Raw genomic sequence first — 14751 nt, forward strand, 5'->3', positions numbered from 1 at the left:
CAGCGAGTCAGTGCGTATAGACAAATGTAGAGAATACGAAAGGTATTAAAATGAAGAAACTGGGAGATGAAAAACGCGTTCTAGGAACACTGGAGAAAAACAGAAACGATCCTAAGAAATTCTGGGAAACTATCAAATCAAGGTTTTCAAGCAAAGTGTTAGACAGTTCTATTTCTGACAAAGAGTGGTTTGAACACTTCCAAAAGGTTTTTAACGTCGAGCAGAGATACGATAGCGCGACTAATGATGATGCTTTTGAAAACTTGTGTGTCCTCAATAATGATATAGATAGCTCGATATTTGACCTTGAAGTAAAAGAAACAGAAGTGAGAGATGCGATTAAAGCTTTAAGAAATGGAAAGGCTGCAGGACCAGATGGTTTTACGGGAGAATTTTGCAAATATTCATCCCCATTATTTATGTCATTCTGAACACAAATTTTCAATAATCTTTACAGCTCTGGAAAACTCCCACTAAGCTGGTCCGAATCAATAATACAACCACTACATAAAAAAGGTGATGTAAATTTACCAGACAATTATAGAGGTATTTCGCTATTAAACACAAGCAGTAAATTATACACGTTTGTACAAGATCACCGCCTGACAAAATGGATGGAAGAAAACAACTTACTAAATGAGTCGCAAGCAGGATTCAGGAAAATTATAGCACAGTCGACCATATCTTTACACTGTTATCTCTTGTGCAAAAACAATTTTCCTCTCAACAAAAAATTGTATGTAGCGTTCAATTCATTGATTTAGAAAAGGGATTTGATTCGGATGACGGAAAATATCTATGGTTAGTACCACGCAAAAATGGTATCCATGGAAAGATGTAAAAAGCTATTCAGAATATGTATCAAACAGTTAAAGCTAGAGTTCAGGTAAACAATGACATAACGGATCCCGTTATATGTCTTGATGGGTAAAAACAAGGAGATATTTGCAACCCAATTTTATTTTATTTACTTATAAACGAGCTTACAATTGATGTTACGCAGTCTGGCAAACATGGAATAGCCCAGCCACCTGACCTCATACAAATCCTTGTCGTGCTATTTGCAGACAATGTTGCCCTAATCTCAGGTCTTCAGCGCCAGCTGAACATTTTTAGAGACGCTGCTAACAGACTCAAACTTAAATCTAGAATAGCGATATTTTGAAATGGGGGGAATATTGCTGCCATAGAAAAACGGTTCTACGGTAGTTTGCAAATACCTTTGGGTATTTTTCCACAGGACTAACTTTTTATTACTGTCTGGAAGATACAAATTATGGCTTTGAACGCTAAAAAGGGTGTTTTTGGTATTTTAAAATTTCAATGGACTCTTGGAGAGAATTGTCCTACACTTTTCTTCAAAATGTTCGATGCTCAGATTCAACCCACTTTGACATACGGCTCCGAAGTTTGGGCCTGACAGCTAATCACACTGCCATTGAAAGAGTGCATTTGCTCGCCATCAAACGCTTACTGAATGTCAGCATAAAGACACTAAGTGCACTTGTGTATTCCGAAACTGGTAGATACCCATTGTACATTCAAACCTTTACAAAATGTATTAGATACTGGATAAAAATTACCAGAATGTCTGCAAATCGTATCCCTAAAAAATCTAACAAAATGCTCTGTGCCCTACACTGTAAGAGTAGAAAGAACTGGGTAACAAATGTATGTTATACGTTGTATAGATATGGTTTCGGTTTCGTTTGGGAAAATGAAGATGGGGAAGATGTAAAAGCCTTTGTATGTATCTTTAAACAGAGACTGCTTGATTGCTATTTGCAAGACTTAGATTCCACACTTTTGTTAAAAGAAAGATTTCAGTTATATTCCTCGTTCGGACAACTGCATGACGTTCCAAAATATCTAGCTACAGACAGAAATCCTATTCCAAGGAAACATTTAATACGAATAAGACTTGGTGTGTCCAAGCTGAAACCCCATCATCTGAGATACTTAAAGAATAGAGAAATTGTTAATTGTCCATTTTATCCTGGAATAGAAGAATCTGCATTACATTTTATCTTGGTGTGTGCCCAGTATCAATCCATACGTGAATTGTATATTCCAGAAAAGAAACTGTGTCCGTCCAAACGCGTTCAAATTGACTTTGCTTCTTTCTGATTCAAAACTGAGTTTGGCACTCGCTTCATTTCTGTCAAAAGCGTTCATTCTCAGAAAGCTATCAAAGCAAAACGTTTGAACACACATTGGTATTCATGACGTCTATGTTTATACACATGCACTTGTGTGTGTGTGTGTGTGTGTGTGTGTGTGTGTTTGGCGTGATAGTCATTTAAAAAGTATATTGTTTCCATTGCCAACTTCGAATCATGTATGAGACACATATGTTGTAGGTATTCATTCGGTGTGTATGTGTGTAGACGCGCGCGCGCGTTCTAACGTTTGATTTATTATGTTGATTCCGGTGTGAATGGAATTACCTATAAGTACCATGAATCGCTCAGTCCCTCTTTTGGGTTCAAGGATACATGCATGTTTCACGGTGATGACTTATGATTCACCATGTCTATATAATTTCCCCTATTCTCCCTACGTCACACTCCCCGACCGCCTCCCCACCCCATTGACACGGGCAAAATGGCCTAGTCATTGAAATGTTCGAGTTCGAGTTCGAGTCTCTCTCTCTCTCTCTCTCTCTCTCTCTCTCTCTCTCTCTCTCACGCACGCGCGCGCACGCACACACACACACACACACACACACACACACACACACACACACACACATGCTGCTGTTTTCGAGACTTTTATTGAATTGGCTTAAGGCTGATCGGGAGCATTAAATATAATTGTATCTGTAGTGGTGCGCCAAGGAAACAGTGATAACGAAAAAGAAAAACAGCAACCTCACATAAAAATTATATACACGTGTCTAGGAGAAAATTATTTTGGTTTTTGGATAAAAAGTCATTTTAACTCAGTGTAGCTTCTTTTATTGTGTTGAACGTTGTGACAGGCACTGAAGGCCTGGTCAGCACGTTAGGTTTATGCGGTCAGTCATCTGCTGCTTTTTTAAAGCAGATAAGGTGTAGCGTATATGGATCTGTTCTCACACTCTGGCACCACCTTGAAACTGAAACTAAAACTAAGTGGTAAGTGTTTGACAGGATGGCTAAGAAACATTAGCGCTATTGAGACGAAGCGTCTTGTGAAAAACATTAACATAGAATGAAAAAGTGAATAGAATGAAATACCCAAGCTTTTTTTAAACAGTAAGACAGAATAAGAAAAGCAATTACAATAAGATGACGAAAGTAAAAGATGCACAGAGGGCAAATGATGGAAAGAGGTAAAAATAAAATGGGCCACGTTTAGAGAACACGCGCGCACCCACACACGCGTGCACACTGACACTAGCGGGCAAATGCACACACACACGCACACAAACATCAACACCCCCCACACTCACCCCCTCGCCCCCCCCCCACCCCCCTCCCTCCACAGAAAATAACGCACATCATTGCAACAACTGCAGTCTCCAGACACCAAAGCAACACCCCGGAGGACCCTTCTCGCCGGATACAGAGGGGATGGTGTAGCGTATATGGATCTGTTCTCACACAGATCCATATATAGGGGATGGATCAACACGAGATGATGTAGGAAAACTACACAGGTGGTGGAGCAAAGGTGGCGAAGAAAGGCACATGATGATGTAGGAAAACTACACAGGTGGTGGAGCAAAGGTGGCGAAGAAAGGCACATGATGATGTCGGTGCCGACCCAGCTCCATCATCTTTCCATGCGAGGCCCGAGAGAGACAGATACACACACATACACGCACACGGACACAGACACACACACACACACACATATATATACACGTACACGGATACACACACACACACACACACACACACACACACACGCAGATATTGCCGTTCCAGTACTGGACTGTTTAGCTGTTGCAGACACGGTTCGAGCCGGCTCAAACATGCATCCCATCGCTTCTGTGCATTTTCACCAGTGTGATTTCCTTTGTTGTCCCCAGCAGGCCCCGTGTTTACATTGAATTATTTTCATGGAGTGGTGCCAGCAAGTCTAGGATTTATCTTGTGTCTTCTATGGACTCCTCCGAGTTTTGACACTGGATGTTGGCCCCCATGATGATTGTCGACGTATCCCTTCATTAAAAAGCACAAACTGTCTCACAATTACCTGCGTTATAGAAAAACAACAACAACAAAACAAACAAAACAACAACAACAACAACAAAAAACGCTTCTGAGGAAATACTTTCTTAAAAGTTGTATTACCCATTCAGTAACACGTAAGGGTTTCAGACTCATTTTTCAGTTAGCAGAGTGACCGTTTGCAAGGTTTGTTAGATACTAGTAGTACTCAGATATTATTTTTGTATGATCAAGCAGAAACGGACGTTGACTGTGATTTTTAAATTCTGCAAGACACACGATCAAATATCACTGAACTTGTAGGTGAATTTGCAAGCAATAGACCGTTTGGGTCGATAAAGAGAGAAAACAAGAATACCTTACTGCAGATTAAGAATGAACATGCAAATATAAGCTCAGACAAGAGAAGGTATCCGTCCAAACAGGTTTCTACATTTCTCAGGGATCCCTACTGATTAGCGCCAAGAAATTTGTGAAGAGGTTACCTGATGTAGATGTGTCTTGCAATGGTGGAGCTGGAGGCGGTGGTTAGGGTAAAAAAGGGAAAAAAATACCACACTGAAAAAGAATAAGAGGGAAACGAGACAGACGGAAAGCGAATCGTCATGATATAGGTTGGGCACCTTCAGAGGATTATCTCAAATGCAGGGACCCTGTTGTGTTGACTAATAGGGTAACATTAACCGAGGACCAAATTTCTGTGTGTAGACTTTCTGATCGTTTCATTCCTACCCCTACCTCACCAGTTGATGTATAAGATCAGATGCTTGGCACACATCAATGGGCTGAGAGACTGCGTTGGCACAGATTTCATTGGCTAAAGGAGAATGGAGAGAGAATCTGAAGATGAATATGATGGGGAAGTCTCTAAGGAGTATATCAAACTGCCTGGTACATACCTAAGGACAAGTCAGCACCCAAAGGGGATGCGGCACTCGAATCATTTATAAGTAAGTGATCCGGTGATTTTGTAAACACAACTAACAGAAGACGCATTAAAGACAACATGACTAAGGGCCAGAGATTTGCGTTGAAAGAGCTAAAAAATCTTGCATTAACTCACTCAGTACGGCCAGTCCTCTCTTCTCCTCTACACAGACCCCTCGGATGTCCAGTGGGTGTCTGAATGACCCAACCTTTAGCTTCCGTCATCAGAATTGTGGTATTCTTTGTCAACATTCACCTCTTCAGTGTAAGAGCCTTCCGCTTGCAATATTTTGATGATGGTAATTGGGGTGAAACGCTGTTAACGTCGTCTCTTTCGCCGTTCGTATGGAGAGAGTTAACAAAAGGGGTAGCATGCAGATTTGCAGACAAATCGGGGGTTACCGTCATCACCTCCCTTGACAAGGACGATAAGGATATTTGTAAAGACTTGGAAGATAAAGCCCATTACGACATCGTCCCTGAGGACCCCACCTACTCCATGAGGAAACAAGCGTTGGACTGGGTGGCAACATGGAAAACGAAAGGAAGCTTGAATGATGTGATGTATCTTTTGTGACTAACATCAAGGACACTCGCGCTGCCAAATGCAACCCTTGGTGAAAAATTATAAGCCTCCCCCGTATCCCCATCGTCCCCTACTTTCGGGGAGTGGAACACTCCTACCCAACCTGTCTTCAAGTCCGTTCAACTGACCACCGCCCACTTAGCTACCTTCCATACCAGGTTAAGGACACCAAGGAACTTTTTACGGAAGATGGAAATAATCAACAAACTCATGGCCCCCATTTCCTGAGAACATGCGCTTGGCGGTTTGTAATGTATCATTGTACCCTAGTATAGTGTATAGTATGGACAACAAAATGGGTGTTCCAGCAGTGAGAAAAATGTTGAAATCCCACCCTTCCCCTCTAAACGTTCCAACTTCTTGTATTGTGGAGGCTCTTACTGTGGCCATAGATAACAACGCCTGTCATCATGAGAACGGGAATGGGAAAATTATATATGCCCTCCCAAACAGTGAAACGGCCATGGGACCATGCCATGCTCCAGACTATGTTGATGTTTTTATGGGAGAGTTTAGACTCCAAACTGGTACAGTCTTCTCCTGTTCCTCTGATGACCTCACTTCTACCATCCGACAGATTTTCAGAAGAGACAAAAGACTTGGACTGGAGCAGATACAGAGATGATGGTTCTGACATTATACCAAAAAAGGACGATGTCAATGACTACCTCCACACTCTTGTCAACCCCCCTTGCTCCCTCAGTATTCCAAGGAATTGGCTTAGGCATTGGAAGAAAGCTTAGGATGATTTGTTCAGAGGAGAGGATCTTCAGAAAAGGCTGACCGAGTATGTTCAGTGTCTGGTGACGTCAGGAAGGACCTGGTCCATAGCTACGACCTGAAGAAAAGGACTTCGAAATCTAGAGAAGCAACGCTGCGTGCAGGACGAAAAAACAAGAAAAGAAAGAAAACTAAAATCGCATGGGTAACAATATATGACCCCCCCCCCTCGGCCCCCCACAACCCCACCCCCCAGTGCCGTCCGAATCCAAGATCATCAAGGACAACTTACAGCTTCCGTACAGCAGGAAAACAAGAACTTCCCTCTGAACACCATCATCGCAGCAGACAGAAGATGTAAAAACCTTGAAGAAATATACAAACCTTCTGTTCCCCGCCGTCACGTCCCTCATGGCCCCCCAACTTCAAAATGGTCAGTTCTTGTGCCAGAAGAAATGTGACACTTGTGCACATTCAGAGGACATAGATGAGTTTATCTGCCCGTGGGATGGAAGGAGGTGGAAATCAGAAACCACCTTAGTTGCACTACTCCAAATGCGGTGTGCGTAATAACATGCCAAATCCATCCAGACTTTCTGTATTTGGATCAACCAAAAGCCCCCCCCCCCCTCGCCCCCTCCCCCTAAAAAAACAACAACAACCAAAAACAAAAAACAAACAAACAAAATCCCAAAACAACAGGTAGGCTAACCATAAGAGTGATGATAAGAACGTCAAAACGACCAAATGTCAGCTTGCCCGTCATGTGAAGTCATCAGAACACCCACTAGATGGAGATTTGAACTACCTCAAAATACTTCCCATTGAACATGTAAAAAAGGAAGATATGTTGCTATGAAGGAAAATATACTGACAGGGAAACCTAGGGACCCTTGACAAAGGCTGGGATGAAAGAAAAGATTTCAACAGTATTTTGGAGAAAAAAAAAAGGATTCAGTTCTGAGACATTCGAACCCAGAAGCAGCAAAACAACAACAGCCAAAAAAGAAGAAGAAGAAAAGAAAAAAAAAAGAAAAAAAAAGAAAACACACACAAAAATAAACCCGATATCCATCAAAGGAAGAGATAGACTGTTCTGTGAATGTGCACAAATAACACACACACACACACACACACACACACACACACACACACACACACACACGGCGTCATTTGTACAACAGGCTGCCTACCTGGGAAGAGCCGACTGACGGCTGCCACTGGGTGCTCATCATTCGTTTCCTGTGTCATTCAATCAGATTTCAGGTACGCACACATACACACTCAGACACACATATAACATTTTACGTGTATGACCTTTTTTCTTCTTTTTTGTTAATTTACCCCGTCATGTAGGCAGCCATACTCAGTTTTCGGGGATGTACATGCTGGGTATGTTTTTGTTTCCATAACTCACCGAACGCTGACATGGATTGCAGGATCTTTAACGTGTGTATTTGATCTTCTGCGTGTGTATACACACGATGGGGGTTCAGGCAATAGCAGGTCTGCACATATGTTGACCTGGGAGATCGGAAAAATCTCCACCCTTTACCCACCAGGCGCCGTCACCGAGTTTCGAAACAGGGATCCTCAGATTGGACGTCCAACGCTTAAACCACTCGGCTATTGCGCCCGTCTTTGTTTTAAAAAAAAATGTTTTCTACTATCTATACTTATTCATCTATTCTTTTTAGATTTATCATTGTTATTATCATTATCTTCTTATATATATATATATATATATATATATATATATAGTTTAGCCAGAGTTAGAAAGATATTACTTCACTAAGTGGACAACATAGTAACATTGATATTGACGTCAAACGTTGGTACGAGTAAGCATCCGTCGATCAGGGTCGATCATGGGTGAACTTATTCATTTTGGCTATCTGGTCATCTGGAGCAACGTCGCTAGTGGCTGTCGATGCCAATACGGGAATAACAGCCTCTGTCACAAAGGTCTCTCCTGTGTGTCGTATCTCGTCTGTTGGAGCTGTTGCGCTCTTTTCTGCATGCTCGTTTGTCTGCCGGTGCATTCAACAGTTTCTCTTCCCTTGTCTTGAGGTGTTGGTTCAGGGTACTTCTCCACCTAGAGCGGTAAGCGGCGTGATACTCCCAGGACGAGGTGTCGAAGTCGAGCGCCTTCATGTGTCTATTGCCGACATCCTTATAGCGCAACTGTGGGTGGCCATTGGTTCTTTTCCCAGATGTCAGCTCACCGTACAGAATGTCTTTCGGGATGCGGCCATCCTCCATGCGGCGGACATGGCCCAGTCAGCGCACTCTGCGCTGTCTGAGCAAGGCGGGGAACATGCTGGGAAGGTCGGCGCGGGACAGGACCTCGGCTTTGGAAACTGTCTTGCCAAGGTATGCCCAGGGTACGGCGGATGCTTCTCAAGTGGAATGCGTTGAGTTTTTTCTCCTGTCTGGCATATGCGGTCCATTGCTTGCTGCCGTGCAGCAGTGTGCTGATGACGCAGGCGTTGTTCACTGCCATCTTTGTCTTCACCGTCAGCTTCTGGTTTGTCCTCACTCAGGTTGTGAAGCGAGCAAGTGTTTAGATGTCTTCCCTATCGTCTTGTAAATTTCACTGTCTAAGGAGAGATTATCGGAGATGGTAGAGCCGAGGTAGGTACCTGCTGCCTCCCGTGTTGTGTCTACGCCATAGGCGAGGCCGAAGTGTCATTTCCGGTCGTTGGGTGTAAGCTTGTATGTAGATGTATAATGCAGGATGCAACACGCCCCTCACCCCACCCCACCTCTAACCCCCACCCCCCTTTCCACGAGGCTTATGGATCCAAAGGAACAGCAAGGCCGTCACAGTATGGCACTAGCGCCGTCGCAGGAGTTGCCAGAATCAGGTTGAGTACAACGACGAACTGCCTCAGGGACTCCAACTCCAGATTTTTATAGGGCTTACTGCCCCTAGCCTTTGGCCAAGACGCTCTCCTGATGAAGCCTTATGGGCGAAAATTTGAGAATAGAAAAAAGGACAATTATTTTCTTTGGGGTTTTATTTGGCTTTTGTTGTTGTTGTTCTCTTTTGAGAATCTACCCTTGCGGGTTTATTTTCATGAGTGGTGCCAGCTAGTCCAGGAAATATCTTGTGCTACACACACACACACACACAGATATATATATAAATATATATATATATATATATATGTATGTATTGTATGATAAATCAACAGCAAAAAAAAAACAGAAACACAACAGATCTGCTAAGCAATGCTGTCCTTACTAGAAGTAGCGATTTACCTCAAGAGAGAAGACCAAAAAAAAAAAAAAAAAAAAGGGGGGGGGGGGGGGGGGGGGGGGGGGCGAGGGATCGAGAGGAGTCGGATCTGTCAATATAGTCATATAATGCAGTATCCGTGTACGGTTCCTGTTCAGGGGTATGGAGATTTTCCTCCCTGTAGTGGAAGTAGACACAAGGGATTAGCCAGCCTGTTGTTTCGCGCTCGAATGGTCTGGTTTATGGTTCAGTCTACTCTTAGCATTGTAGGGGTGGTGGGTTTAATTCACAGTGTTGCGAGTGAAACGGTTTACGACAGAGTTCTACTTCAGTTCTCTCTCTTTGTGTGTCTCTGTCTGTGACAACCCAACCCCTCTCCAAATATAGAGAAAGCTTTAAAAAGTGCATGCTACACATAGTCATATGCAAATTTCACAATGGTGTCTTTCGCTTTCTTTAATGGTAACCATTCCATCGGGACCACACCGATGGTCGAATGGTTAGAGCGGTGGATTCTCGCCAGAGTTTCCTGGATTCGATACCCGGCGCACCCGGTGTGTTAAAAGGTGGAGAGTTTTCTGATCTCCCAGATTAATATGCATGCAGACCTGCTTGTGCCTGAACCCCCCTCTTGTAAAAACGTACGCAAAAGATCAATACGCACGTTAAAAATTCAGTTATCTACGTCAGCGTTCGGTGGGTTAAGGTAATAAAAACATACCCAGCATGCACAACCCCGAAAACGGAATAATATGGCTGCCTACATCGCGGGTTGATATACAAACGGTCATACACGTCAAAAGTTACATGTGTGTGAGAGTGTATGTTTGTTTGCGTGTGTGTGTGTGTGCGTGCGTGCGTGACTGAAACCTGACTGAATGACTCAGGAAACGAATGATGAGCCCCCAAATGCATCTCTGTGCGTTTGTGGCTAAGGTCGAGAGCATGCCTTTGTTCCTCCAGGTCTGAGGTCCCCAGGTCTGTGCCCACCCTCCCCCCACCAACCTCCCCCCCCCTGACCCCTCCCCCCCACCTCCCCCTCCCCACCCCCTAAAAAAAACCCCAAAAACGATAGGTCGATGTTCTCTCAGGTGTAGGTTCCCCCGGGTCTGTATCACCCCAGGTGAATGTTCTCCAAGATTCATGATCCCCCAGGCCTATGTTCCCCCAGGTCTGTGTGTGTTTAATCATACATACACCTTTGGGTGCTTTTCAGACATGTTCAGAAGTCAGTGGTAGTCAGTGGTGGTCAGCATTGGTCAGTAATGCTCAGTGGTCAATGGTGGTCAGTGGTCAGCGGTGATCAGTTGTCAACGGTGGTCAGTGGCAGTCAGCAGTAGACAGTGATCAGCAGTGGTCAGTGGTCAAAATGTTCAGCAGTGACCAGTGGTCAGTAGTGGTTAGTGGTTTTTGGTGGTCAGCAGTCAGTAGTTGTGTGTCAGTGGTCAGTGATTAGTAGTGGTCTGTAATGGTCAGTGGTGGTCAGTGGTGGATAGCAGTCATCAGTAGTGGAAAACGATAGTCAGTGGTCAGTGGTGGTCATTTGCCATAATGTTCAGCACTGACCAGTGGTCAGCAGTAGAAATCTGGTCAGTAGTCAGTAGTGGTCTGCAGTTGTCAGTGGTCAGTGGTTGTCATTGGTCAGCGGCCAGAAAGTAGTCAGCAGTGGACAGTGGTCAGCAGTGGTAAGTGGTCACGGGTGGTCAGCGGTCAGTAGTGGTCAGAGGTGGTAATTGGTCAGTGGTGGTCAGTGATCATCAGCACTCAGTACTGATTAATAGTGCTCAGTGGTCAAAACCAGTGAAACTACTAATACTGCATAAGATATAGTGGTCAACGGTGGTTCCAGACCTGGGGGAATCTAGACTGGGAGGAAAAAAGACCCGGTGGTAAAAAGAGCCAGAAACGTAAATTTGGGTACCATAGACCAAGGGAAACACAGACCTAGACCTGCCTGAAAGAAAATTTGGGCGAACATAGGGCTGACCCCACTAAGCTCTTGTACACAAATAGACATCATCTTTCATAATTTCTGGGGGTTTTTTTTCAAATCTTTCTTTCTTCTTTTTGTTGATTCATTCATTTCAAGAAGAAGAAAAAAACCGGTGGGGCGGGAAAAAACCCCCAACAACCTAAAAAAGAAACGGGTGTAGGAGCTGGGGGCGATGCACCGTCCTGTGTCTACGCACTCTTACTGGACCGAGGTTTACACAGTACTCTATTTCGACAATTCAATACGGTAGTATTCTGTGCAATACAAATACGTATAGTAAAGTACATGCACATGATTTGCATTTTACAGAGTACTTAGAAAGGACTGCTGAATCATAGACCCCAGATCTGTTTTCCTTCAATAAACCAAACATAAATTAACCCATAAATCTTACAACTTCGAAAATCTTGCTGAGACATTTGTTCGCCCAAAATGAACATATGCAAATTTTAAAAGTCGTCTTTGCAGAACTCGTGTGGACCAGTACTGTGTTAATGTACATGTGACTACCATTGCTTTTGTTGTTGTTTTGATTTGGATAGTATAGCTAAAATGAAACTAAACCTAAAAATCGCGCGAAAGCCCCCCACTGTAGCTACAGAAGGTACAGAAGAACTGAATACCCAACGCATTATGCAATGAACCTACTCCGCAGCTGTTCATATTTCTTTTCTTTTCTGTAATCATGAAATCCCAACCATAAACTTGTTACCCCGGTACACACGCCCAGTTTCCTGCTGTCAAAGGCATGTACATAATGGCCATGGGAGGGAGTTTCTCCAGTGAAGAAAATACCCTATATATATGTATAGCATATACTGGGTCCCGGAATGAAGTAGCCGACGTTCAAACATCAGGGAACCAGTCCTGCCAAGTTTGCCTGCTTTTGTCACAAGTGGCTGCATGGACAGTAGAACTCCGTGACTGTACTACACAGTCACTAAAACGGCCAGTGCTGCGGATTACCTTAATCCTGTGGCTAATCGCCCGCCTGTTCATATGGGTTTACCTCTCAGCCTTGGATACAAGCTTTGCTTTACACCAGCCACGTTCCCTACAACACATAAAGTGAAAGGGAAAAAAACGTAACGTGAACACTCTGTACCTCCAAGTGTTATAGTTCCAGTCCTTTTTAATCAAACTTTAGACGTTAGTGAATTGGTGTCGGTTTTGTTCAGTATTGAGAGGAAAAGCAACAGCAATCATGTATGACAACGAAAGCGAAGGAGGACCGAAAGGGACGTTCGAAATCTACAAAGCTGAGGCCGACACCTTACTCAAACAGGGAGACTACAGAAAGGCTATAGAGAGTTACACGATTGTAAGTACATCTTCATGATTCTGGTGTTGTTGTTATTGTCAGATGTAACACGACGTATATCTGACGTATATGACGATTCTTTGGTTTCATTAGTGTGTTGTTGCGCTTTGCAACGAATTTTAGTTTGGAAGTGTCCTCAAGACACCAGCAACCACCGCACTTCTGACATTCCTACTGGTGCTGTGACAATAACAGTTGATGTCAACAGGATGTTGTCGATGTTTGAAAAAAATGAACACAAAGCATTTCATTATATATTCGCGCGCGCACACACACACACACACACACACGCACGCACGCACGCACGCACGCAAGCACACACACACACACACACACACACACACACACACTAAAACAAACACTCAAACACGTACGCTCGTACGTACATGCACGCATGCACACACACACGCGCGTGCACGTTCACACATTCACTTTGGGGCTTGTGATTACTATCCAAGATCTGACGGAGCTGTTGGTCTAATTAGGCCACTCTATAATGAAGCCGTGACAAAGAATGTGCGTATGTTCTTTCACGTCCTTATTGTACACTTTTTTTTCACGCAATTATTCCTTAAAAAAGAGGAAATAGTGATGAATACATTTCATATTTGATAGGCGATTGCAATTTGCTTTTCCAGTATAACCAGTAGTCTAATCATCTCTCTCTTGCTTTAATAAATCCGTGACAAATAGCGTGCGCATGCTCTTTCACTTTCTTGTTGCATATTTCTGTTGCTTTTCTTTCTTCTTCTTTGTTTTAAAAATCATTAGCGACAAAAAGAAATAAAATGAAAAAAGGCATTTTACGTTAAATGATCGATTGCAATTCACTTTTTCGGCATAATTGCATATAAAGAAAATAACATCGATAGTCTGATGATATTTTAAAACAATTATTTAAAAATAAAAAAAAAAAAAAAAAAAAGAAAGAAAGAAAAAAAAGTCAATCTGCAGACTGAAGACTGGCAAAAAGGGAAAATAAAATAGGCAACGTTTTGCAGATTTTCCGTGACCGAACTATCAACGTCGATCTTGTTGAAAGTTCCACTGTAAAGTCATCAAGATGGCTTCATGACATTACACCTGTCACCCAGTGAGAAAAATGTTTAAGTCTCTTTGGAATATCGGTGTTTGTTTCGTGTATGGAAAGCAGAATCAAATCATGTTGTAATATTGCCCAGCCCACCACAGAATGGACCATTTCAAGACTGAAAACCTGTCAGTACTGAACATCAAAGAGACACAAAAATGACATTAAAAGGTTCGGCGATAAAGTAACGTTAAAAAGACCAATTAACACAGGTCTCGTTCAGTCTACTTAAATCAAGTGAAAATATTCATTTCTTTCAGGAGCTAAAAAAAGGGAATCTTTTACTTTCAAAGCTAATATACCCGTGGATTCTTCTTCCGAATCCTCTTGATAACGAAATCAAACAATTACAGAGAACGTGTTATGAATCTATATGAGATTTAAAAAAAATAAAAATAAAAACAACAACAACAAAACACGATAAGATAAAAAGGATATACTAGTTCATATTGTAGAAAACATAAGCTTAGGTATTCCAGACATAGAAACGTTTATACAAGCCTTAAAAATGACACACACACACACACACACACACACACACACACACACACACACACACACACACACACACACACTCACTCACCCAATCACTCACTCTTACACATACACTTTTTTTTTTAAAGCAGTACCGTGTCGTCACCTTCACCGTCTATTGTTGATGTCTTCACCAACGCCACTGTCATTATCATGATCGTCGTTATCGTCGCCCCCATTTC

At 42.9% G+C, this 14751-nt stretch overlaps 1 protein-coding gene across 1 annotated transcript in view; it reads left to right on the top strand.

Annotated features, from left to right (window-relative positions):
• Window positions 1–12828: 12828 nt before the first annotated feature.
• Window positions 12829–14751, top strand: part of LOC143290097 (outer dynein arm-docking complex subunit 4-like) — a 31295-nt gene continuing 29372 nt past the window's right edge. Inside the window, exon 1 of the mRNA XM_076599387.1 lies at window positions 12829–12945. Within this exon, the coding sequence (XP_076455502.1) occupies window positions 12829–12945 (117 nt within the window). The remainder of the gene's footprint in view (window positions 12946–14751) is intronic.

The sequence above is a fragment of the Babylonia areolata genome, chromosome 15 (assembly GCF_041734735.1).
Source record: "Babylonia areolata isolate BAREFJ2019XMU chromosome 15, ASM4173473v1, whole genome shotgun sequence".
Lineage (NCBI taxonomy): Eukaryota > Metazoa > Mollusca > Gastropoda > Neogastropoda > Buccinidae > Babylonia > Babylonia areolata.